This window comes from Megalobrama amblycephala, linkage group LG16 (assembly GCF_018812025.1).
Source record: "Megalobrama amblycephala isolate DHTTF-2021 linkage group LG16, ASM1881202v1, whole genome shotgun sequence".
Taxonomy (NCBI): domain Eukaryota; kingdom Metazoa; phylum Chordata; class Actinopteri; order Cypriniformes; family Xenocyprididae; genus Megalobrama; species Megalobrama amblycephala.
In genome coordinates, this window is record NC_063059.1 from 14,947,103 (window position 1) to 14,957,030 (window position 9,928).

Below are 9,928 nucleotides of genomic sequence, written 5' to 3' on the forward strand. Positions count from 1 at the left end.
TGCCATCGCACCATCATCCGGTGGTCAGACCCTTCGTTCCTGCGGGCAGGGGTTCCCCTCGAACAAGTGTCCAGGCATGCTGTGGTCCACACAGATGCCTCTGCCACTGAATGGTGGGCCACATACAACGGGCATGCAGTGTCGGGTCTTTGGACGGGGCATCAACTGCTTTGGCATATCAATTGCCTGGAGTTGCTAGCAGTACGTCTTGCACTGGGCCGCTTTAAGGAGCTGCTGTCAGACAAGCACGTACTGGTCTGCTCGGACAGCACTGCGGCAGTTGCGTACATCAGCCATCAGGGTGGTCTAAGCTCCCGTCACATGTCGCAACTCGCCTACCATCTCTTGTTATGGAGTCAGAAGCATCTGAGGTCGCTTTGTGCCATTCATGTCCCATGTGTGCTCAACCGTGCAGCCGACGAGCTCTCACGGCAGCCTCCACTTGCGGGCGAGTGACAACTCCATGCCCAGGCGGTCCAGCTGATCTGGCAGCACTTCGGCGAGCCCCAGATAGATCTGTGCGCCTCCCCAGAAACTGCCCACTGCCAGTGGTTCTATTCCCTGACCGGCGGCATGCTCGGCACGGATGCCCCGGCACACAGCTGGCCCCGGGGCCTACGCCAATATGCGTTTCCCCCAGTGAGCCTTCTCGCACAGCTCCTGTGCAAGGTCAGGGAGGACGAGGAGCAGGTCTTGCTAGTGGCTCCGTATTGGCCCACTTGGACCACTTCCGCTAGAGCTCCTTCCATGAGGAGCCTCTATGCGTTGAAGTGGAACCTGATCATTGAATGGTGCTCCTCTGTCTGAGAGGACCCCCGATCATGCTCGGTCAGATCTGTGCTTTCCTTCCTGCAAGAGGGCTTGGAGCGAAGGCTGTCTCCCTCCACCCTCAAGGTGTATGTTGCCACTATCGCCGGACATCACCATGCAGTTGATGGCAAGTCCCTGGGGAAACATGATCTGATCGCCAGGTTCCTGAGGGGGGCAAGGAAGGGAAAGGCTGTCTCCAAGCAGAGGATGGCCCACTGGATAGTGGATGCCATCGCCCTGGCGTACGAATCCCAGGACGTGCCTTGCCCGCTTGGGTTGAGAGCCCACTCCACCAGAGGAGTGGCCTCTTCCTGGACGCTGGCTCATGGCGCCTCGCTGACAGATATCTGTAGAGCTGCGGGCTGGGCGACACCCAACACGTTCGCTAGATTCTATAGCCTACGTGTAGAGCCGGTAATCTTCCCGTGTACTTGCTTCCACCAGCCGGTAGATGCGTTGAACCCGCTCTAAGTGTCGGCTTGCAATGCCACTCCCGGCCTCTGGGCCGGATACGTGCATCTTTGACTCCAGACGCGTTCCCCGCTTGGCAAACCCTGTCGAGTTCCTCCACCTCCCCCTTCGGCTCAGACATTGCAGAGTGTCTGATGCCAGGCCAACATCCGTCACTGACGTTGTCTGTTGGCTGGGTTCCATATGTTGCGATCCCTCTATGTGAGTGGTCCCATATGTGTATTGTCCACGGTCAAACTCTCTACGGTGAACCCGTGTCTTTCCCTTAGCAGAGTCAGCTCTGCAGTCACCTGTCAGATGAGTCTCCCCCTACCCAGGTGGAGCCATCCCAGGGACTCCATATGCGTACTGCCCAGCTGGCCAGTCCATATGTGTATTCTCCACGTAAACTCCTCCCCCACAGGGTAGGTAGTGGCTTCCGCAGTGTCCCCTACAAGTTCGCTTCCCCAGTGTAGTCTAGTTTACTTAGTGGGTATGTCGGTAACAGCAGTAGACTCTCTCGGTGTAAAGCTCACCCCCTTCACCGTTCCAATTGGTGCGACGGGTGGCTGAGCTTGCGCTGGGCACTGGAAGGGGTTTCGTAACTGTGGCGCTTTAGTTGGGATCCCAATTCGTCGGTCACTACTGAGGTACGTCGAATGTGACCGACTGAAAGGGAACATCTCGGTTACGTATGTAACCCTCGTTTCCTGAAGGAGGGAACGTAGACGTACGTCCCGTCGCCACAGTTTCTGTACCCTCACTGCAGTGCGGACACCAGTTGTCTCCTCAGTGAAAAACAGAGTGCGATTGCATCTGCTTCCTATTTATATACACCTGACGGAGCCGGTGTGCATTATGCAAATATCGCACACCAATTCCATTGGCCTGTTTTAGTTCACTTGAAGCTGATAGGGCTCGCTAGCGATATCCCAATTTGTCGGTCACTACTGACGTACTTTTCCATTCCCTCCTTCAGGGAACGAGGGTTACATATGTAACCGGGACGTTTTGTTTTTTTGTATCGTTTTATTGACCTAGTACTAGTCTATTGTGTTTTTTATGGTTTATTTTGTGTTTTACAGCTAGGCCATTACTTCTAGTTTGGGGTGTAACTAATGTAGCGAATTAACTCCAAGGGGAAATATTAATAATTATTCATAACTCAATATGATTTATTAATTATGATTAATTATGAATATGTAAATTGGTTAATCAGATTTACTGGATATAGCTACATTAATCTTAATATTACAATCGATTAACCTGTTGTCCAGGGAACACTTAGTGTTGATTGTTTAATAATTCCAAGAAATGTTCATTTCCAGGTTATGGAAAAATAACATTCTTATCGCACCGTGCTACTTAGAGCATAGGTTCGGGTCTTTATCACTTAAGAGGCAATTCATTAGCAGATGGAGTCAGAACCAAACATGTATTGTGCACAATCTTTATTAACTAACTCACAAACACATAACTAAACTAGCAAACACATAACATAACATAACATAACATAACATAACATAACATAACATAACATACACAAAGGGTCACACACATATGTAGGTCAGAATGAGTAATGATAGAGTTGAACCGGAAGAGGTACTGTTACTAGAGCTATAGGAAAGTCAAAGGACTCAAAGGACTCCGTTTCTTTTAGCAATAGCAAAGGTAAGTCTTACAAATCAATACTAAATCGCTGTTTAGCATTAAAATGTACGATACTTGCAAGATGCCTTTAGGCTGAGGAGCGTCGGATCTGCAGGTTGAGGATAAATCTTGAGGTTATCGTCTTAAGTTGTTAGCAGTCTGTTGGGTGATGAGCACATGGCTGGGTGTTGTAGGCCGGGGCCTACCAGCCTTGTGGCTGGGCCTAGAGAGGCTGGCCGCAAGGAGACCTGTTCGGTCGTCCAGAAGCAAGGAAGAAGAGGGGGAGTGGCACTGTTCGCTGGTTTTTAACCTGTGGTCAAAGTCACACCTCTCAGTTGTTGACCGGACCAATGAAGATGTTGTAATTCCGGGTGGCAACACCCCTCCTGTCAGGGCTTTTACAACCCAGAAAGATTAACAAGCTGAGTTCTTGAATCAGAACTATTAGAGATTCTTGTAATACTGATGTGTTGCACAGGTATGGGCATACCACATACACAAGCATTTAAATCTTCCCGCTACGAACGTATAGACACTAAACATGGCATGATTGAAGTTACCTTAAATGTCATATAACTTAAAAATCATAAAACATGTAAATACAATGACTGCAATACAACACAGTAATAATAGATACCATTTCCTGGGAATATGCCTGTTCATTTATAGAATTAATGCAGTAACGTCTTTGTTCTGTGTGGAAAATGCAGGGAAGATGCAGATTTCCTGTGTCTCTTCTCTGCTCTCAATGTGGAAGCACATTCCTCAGTGCAATAAACTTCTCGGGGGATGGGGACAGTCAAATCCCAGAGTGAGCTTAAAACTATTGGTGAACTAACAAATAATTGTGTCTGATTTGTTTCAGTCATTACACTAAGGGGGGAGATACTCACTCCCACCTATACAAGTGTGGTAATGGTGTGTGGTTTAATCTCTTGTGTATTAGTGTGGTGTATCGGAAATTGTATTTTTTTTTTTTTTTTACAATTTGATTTGTATTTATTTAATTATGTGGGTGTTTCTTTTTAAGTGTTATGTCACCCTCTAGTTACCACTACCCTGTATGAGTAAGTTTGGCCAGCTTTTGAGTGAAACTACTGTACATGAGACCGGAATTCATGTATTTAAATAAAAATATGCTTTGTTTATAGTAATTCTGCTTAAGTATATTCATTGAATTTAATAGCCGTGCAGGGAAACCTTTAGGTGATCTGGGATCTCCTACCCAAATAAAATTGGAGTGGCGTAGTCAAGAGCAGTTTGAAATAAAAATAAACATCCCATAGCCCTATTACAATAGAATACACTGAACAGTGAAGCATTGCTGTCCACATCTGCCTCTTCTGTTTTTATTACCATCATCTCTGCCATGTTTTTGCTGTTGCTGTTTTGCTCTTTGGTATTCTTGTTATTCCTGACAGAAATTTTAACAAAATAATTCAAATTGCCTGCTTAAATATTTTGCCATTTAAGTTTGTTTTGTCTTGGGGTCAGTAACTAAGAACAAACACAAACACTTCACACACTTGAAATCAGATGGATTCATTCATAAATAAATAAATAAACATTTCACTGCTGTTAACCAACACATACTTCTAATGTGTACACTCTACATCTAGCACACTGAATTTATTTTCTGCTTGTACACTTTTATTTTCCACTTAATGGATATAAAAATAACCATAAAGTACATATTGTTGTAATTTTAGATAATTTAATTCACAATGATTGAAGATCACATAGACAATCATTATAGTCATTTTGAAACATTTGCTCTAACTGGTGCAGATCTGTTGTTAAGCATTTTTCGGATTAAGTCTTTGATTTTAGCTGTGGTTAAAACATAAATGATGGGATTTAGCATTGGTGGAAGAGTTAATGAAAGACTTCCATTAATGACCCTGGAATTAGGAGAAGTTTCAGTAGTAATATTGGATATTATGGGAAGAAAGAATGATCCAACTACCAAAAGGTGAGAAACACAGGTCTTCAGTGCTTTAAAACGTCCTTCCCAAGTTGTAATTTTACATAAAGCAATAAAAATGCCCATATATGACAGCAGTATAATGAAGGGTGGTGCTACAAGGAAAAAAGCTTCAACGACGAATGCTATATACTTATTAATGCTACTGTCATTGCATGGCAACCTCATCATTATGTCATAGTCACAAAACCAACTGTCTATCACATTGGATTTACAGAATGAAAGTCTGGTCATCATAGATGTTGACATTGTTACCATACAGATGTTAAATACCCATATTACTGAAAACACTATAGCCATGAACTTATTATTCACTATGGCATTATATCTTAGTGGCAAACAGATTGCAATGAAACGATCAAATGCCAGAACAACAAGAGTGTAAGTCTGCACAGTTATAAAGAAGTTCACAAAAAACATGTTTGCCATACAATCATTGTATGAGATGTAATGTGAGTCAAAAAGAAAAAGCTTGAGCATGTTAGGGATCAGTGCATTAGTTTCACCAATATCAGCCAAGGCCAAGTTAAACACACCAATGTACATTGGACTGTGCAGGCTCCGATGAAGAGCTATAATGAGAAGGACTATCGAGTTCCCAATTACAGAAATAAAATATATGATAAATAAGAATATATAGAAATAAGTGCTGTATGGTGCATCTGTAAGCCCAGTAACGAAAAAGTGTTCTGGATGAACAATTGAGATATTTTGGGATAAACTCATGGCAGCTTAGCATTTGTTGTTTTGCACAGGCTGAAAATATAAATTACTATTAAGAAATAACCAAATGGACCTTACTATACTGTCATCTCACACATTTAATATCTATTTTCAAATGTTGAAAATATATTGTTATTTAAACTTACTGCATAATATTTGAATCACAAACTTGTCTAAATAATCTAAAAGTTTTAGAGCCAGAGCAAACAATGAGAGTGTCTGAACGCTTGTGAGCTGGTTTGAATTAAACTAGTCTGTAATAAATGCTTAAGTCCTTATTCTCTCATGTGGCAAAGATCATTAGACATCTGCGTCATTGAGTCTAAATATATCTACTGATTCGTCTCTTGAGAGCTTTTAGACAAAACAATGTAATATTTGTATTTGTTGAAGTAAATGTTCTGGCCACAGCTTTAGTTTTGATAGACATTTTTGTTTACTGGCCACACAATTCCTCTTTGTGTTCTCATTAGTGCACATTACTTACAGTAACTCAAGGATATACAGGTGCTGGTCATATAATAAGAATATCATCAAAAAGTTGATTTCTTTCACTAATTCCATTCAAAAAGTGAAACTTGTATATTATATTCATTCATTACACACAGACTGATATATTTCAAATGTTTATTTCTTTTAATTTTGATGATTATAACTGACAACTAAGGAAAATCCCAAATTCAGTATCTCAGAAAATTAGAATATTACTTAAGACCAATACAAAGAAAGGATTTTTAGAAATCTTGGCCAACTGAAAAGTATGAACATGAAAAGTATGAGCATGTACAGCACTCAATACTTAGTTGGCGCTCCTTTTGCCTGAATTACTGCAGCAATGCGGCGTGGCATGGAGTCGATCAGTCAGTGGCACTGCTCAGGTGTTATGAGAGCCCAGGTTGCTCTGATAGTGGCCTTCAGCTCGTCTGCATTGTTGTGTCTGGCATATCGCATCTTCCTCTTCACAATACCCCATAGATTTTCTATGGGGTTAAGGTCAGGCGAGTTTGCTGGCCAATTATGAACAGGGATACCATGGTCCTTAAACCAGGTACTGGTAGCTTTGGCACTGTGTGCAGGTGCCAAGTCCTGTTGGAAAATGAAATCTGCATCTCCATAAAGTTGGTCAGCAGCAGGAAGAATGAAGTCCTCTAAAACTTCCTGTTATATGGCTGCGTTGACCTTGGACCTCAGAAAACACAGTGGACCAACACCAGCAGATGACATGGCACCCCAAACCATCAACTTTACACTGGACCTCAAGCAATGTGGAATGTGTGCCTCTCCTCTCTTCCCCCAGACTCTGGGACCCTGATTTTCAAAGGAAATGCAACATTTACTTTCATCAGAGAACATAACTTTGGACCACTCAGCAGCAGTCTAGTCCTTTTTGTCTTTAGACGCTTCTGATGCTGTCTATTGTTCAAGAGTGGCTTGACACAAGGAATGCGACATCTGAAACCCATGTCTTGCATACGTCTGTGCGTAGTGGTTCTTGAAGCACTGACTCCAGCTGCAGTCCACTCTTTGTGAATTTCCCCCACATTTTTGAATGGGTTTTGTTTCACAATCCTCTCCAGGGTGCGGTTATACCTATTGCTTGTACACTTTTTTCTACCACCACATTTTCCTTCCCTTCGCCTCTCTATTAATGTGCTTGGACACAGAGCTCTGTGAACAGCCAGCCTCTTTTGCAATGACCTTTTGTATCTTGACCCTCCTTGTGCAAAGTGTCAATGGTCGTCTTTTGGACAACTGTCAAGTCAGCAGTCTTCCCCATGATTGTGTACCCTACAGAACTAGACTGAGAGACCATTTAAAGGCCTTTGCAGGTGTTTTGAGTTAATTAGCTGATTAGAGTGTGGCACCAGGTGTCTTCAATATTGAACCTTTTCACAATATTCTAATTTTCTGAGATACTGAATTTGGGATTTTCCTTAGTTGTCAGTTATAATCATCAAAATTAAAAGAAATAAACATTTGAAATGTATCAGTCTGTGTGTAATGAATGAATATAATATATAAGTTTCACTTTTTGAATGGAATTAGTGAAATAAATCAACTTTTTGATGATATTCCAATTATATGACCAGCACCTGTATTTATACGTTAAGTCTATGTGAAAGCAACTGCAGTACAACTTATGTCCATGTGTTGGCCTTGACATCAAGTGTAAATGGTTGAGATCCTCTGGGGGGAGTTCTATTAAATTATACCTCTATAATATACAACAACTATAATGTATAAAAAACTCTATAATATGTAATATTTACATTTGTTGTATCCAAAAAATCAGGGGTTTTCAAACTGAGGTTCAATGTTCACCACTAGTGGAACGCAAAACTTGCTGTGGATCAATATTTATTGTGAAACACTCCAAATAGTACAATGACAACGTAAAATGCAAATCATTGTAGAGGTAAACTATATTATCCCCAGAGGGCAATTTCTTACACAGCCAGCAGTAAAACCATACAGTCAACAAAACAAACACACACACACACACACACACAAAAGACTTCCATAAATAATTACGTAGAGTTATTAAAAAAACAAAACAAAAAAAAAAAAACAATGGCAGCTGGTACAAAGGAATTTTTAAATCTATTCGGGATGGCTAGAATCTCTCATAATTAAATCGGCCTTCATCAGAGGCCTAGCTTTATACAAAATGTTCAAATCATTCAAAGTGGTGCTAACAATCTTACCACACACTTTAAAGGTGCCCTAGAATTAAAAATTGAATTTACCTTGGCATAGTTAAATAACAAGAGTTCAGTACATAGAAATGACATACAGTGTGTCTCAAACTCCATTGTTTCCTCCTTCTTATATAAATCTCATTTGTTTAAAAGACTTACGAAGAACAGGCGAATCTCAACATAACACCGACTGTTACGTAACAGTAGGGCTTATTAATATGTACGCCCCCAATATTTGCATATGCCAGCTCATGTTCAAGGCATTACACAAGGGCAGCCAGTATTAACGTCTGGTTCTGTGCACAGCTGAATCATCAGACTAGGTAAGCAAGCAAGAACGATAGTGAAAAATAGCAGATGGAGCAATAATAACTGACATGATCCATGATAACATGATATTTTTAGTGATATTTGTAAACTGTCTTTCTAAATGTTTCGTTAGCATGTTGCTAATGTACTGTTAAATGTGGTTAAAGTTACCATCGTTTCTTACTGTATTCACGGAGACAAGAGTGGCCATTATTTTCATTATTAAACACTTGCAGTCTGTATAATTCATAAACACAACTTCATTCTTTATAAATCTCTCCAACAGTGTAGCATTAGCCACGGAGCATAGCCTCAAACTCATTTAGAATCAAATGTAAACATCCAAATAAATACAATTGTAATAAGTTCAAGTTCGTAGGGAAGGAAGAGGACAGGGTCGACTTTGACTGCTGACTGAGTTTTTATTTCAATAACAAGATGTCCAAACAAAAGTCTGTGCAACGCACAATAAACAATCCACATCCACGGATGGGCTTCACTCCAGTAGTGCTCTCCAGCTCAGTCCCAGTGTCTCTCAGTCAGCAGTCCCTCTCTCTCTCTCACACTCCTGCTTCTCCTGGTGTTTTATCCTGTCTCCGTGCCAATTACTGGAATTGGAAACAGGTGTTCGTGATTTACAATTAACCCACTCACTCACCACGCGTCTCCCGACTCTCTCTCCTGCTGCAGACTTCACTGAACCACGCCCTCCCTGCCACATACCCCCACCGCCCGACTCAGGCCGGGGAGACACCAAAAAAATCGTCCACTGGACCGTATCTGGTGCCTCCTTTTTAGTTAGATCAGTCAATGGGCTGGTGAGGTCAGAATAATTAGGTACAAACCTTCTATAATATCCCGCCAGCCCGAGGAACTGTCTAACCTCCTTTTTGGTCTTAGGGCGCAGACAGGTCGCAATCGCTGCTGTCTTATCAATTTGGGGATGCACCTGTCCATGTCCCAAGTGGAAGCCCAGATACCTTACTTCCACGCGCCCAATCGCACACTTCTTCGGGTTGGCCGTGAGCCCGGCCCCCCTCAGCGATCTCAGGACTGCCCTCAAATGCTGCATATGCCGCTGCCAGTCATTACTGAAGATAATAATATCATTCCAGATAAGCAGCAGCATATGCACCATGGGGCCGCAAAATTTTATCCATGAGACGCTGAAAGGTGGCCGGTGCCCCCAACAGCCCGAACAGAAGAGTAACAAATTGGTGTAATCCAAACGGCGTTGTGAAAGCTGTCTTTTCTTTGGATAATGGCGACAAGGGGATCTGCCAATATCCCTTTGTTAAGTCTA

At 42.1% G+C, this 9,928-nt stretch overlaps 1 protein-coding gene across 1 annotated transcript; it reads right to left on the bottom strand.

Annotated features, from left to right (window-relative positions):
- Nucleotides 1-4,542: 4,542 nt before the first annotated feature.
- LOC125248881 (olfactory receptor 1-like) lies at nt 4,543-5,896 on the bottom strand. Its single transcript, XM_048161038.1, has one exon. It carries the CDS (start codon nt 5,618-5,620, stop codon nt 4,667-4,669), a length of 954 nt encoding a protein of 317 aa, XP_048016995.1. The 5' UTR covers nt 5,621-5,896; the 3' UTR covers nt 4,543-4,666.
- Between the last annotated feature and the right edge of the window lie 4,032 nt (nt 5,897-9,928).

Excerpts from the sequence above, each read along its gene's own strand:
- LOC125248881 (XM_048161038.1), bottom strand. The coding sequence starts at position 5,620 with ATGAGTTTATCCCAAAATATCTCAATTGTTCATCCAGAACACTTTTTC.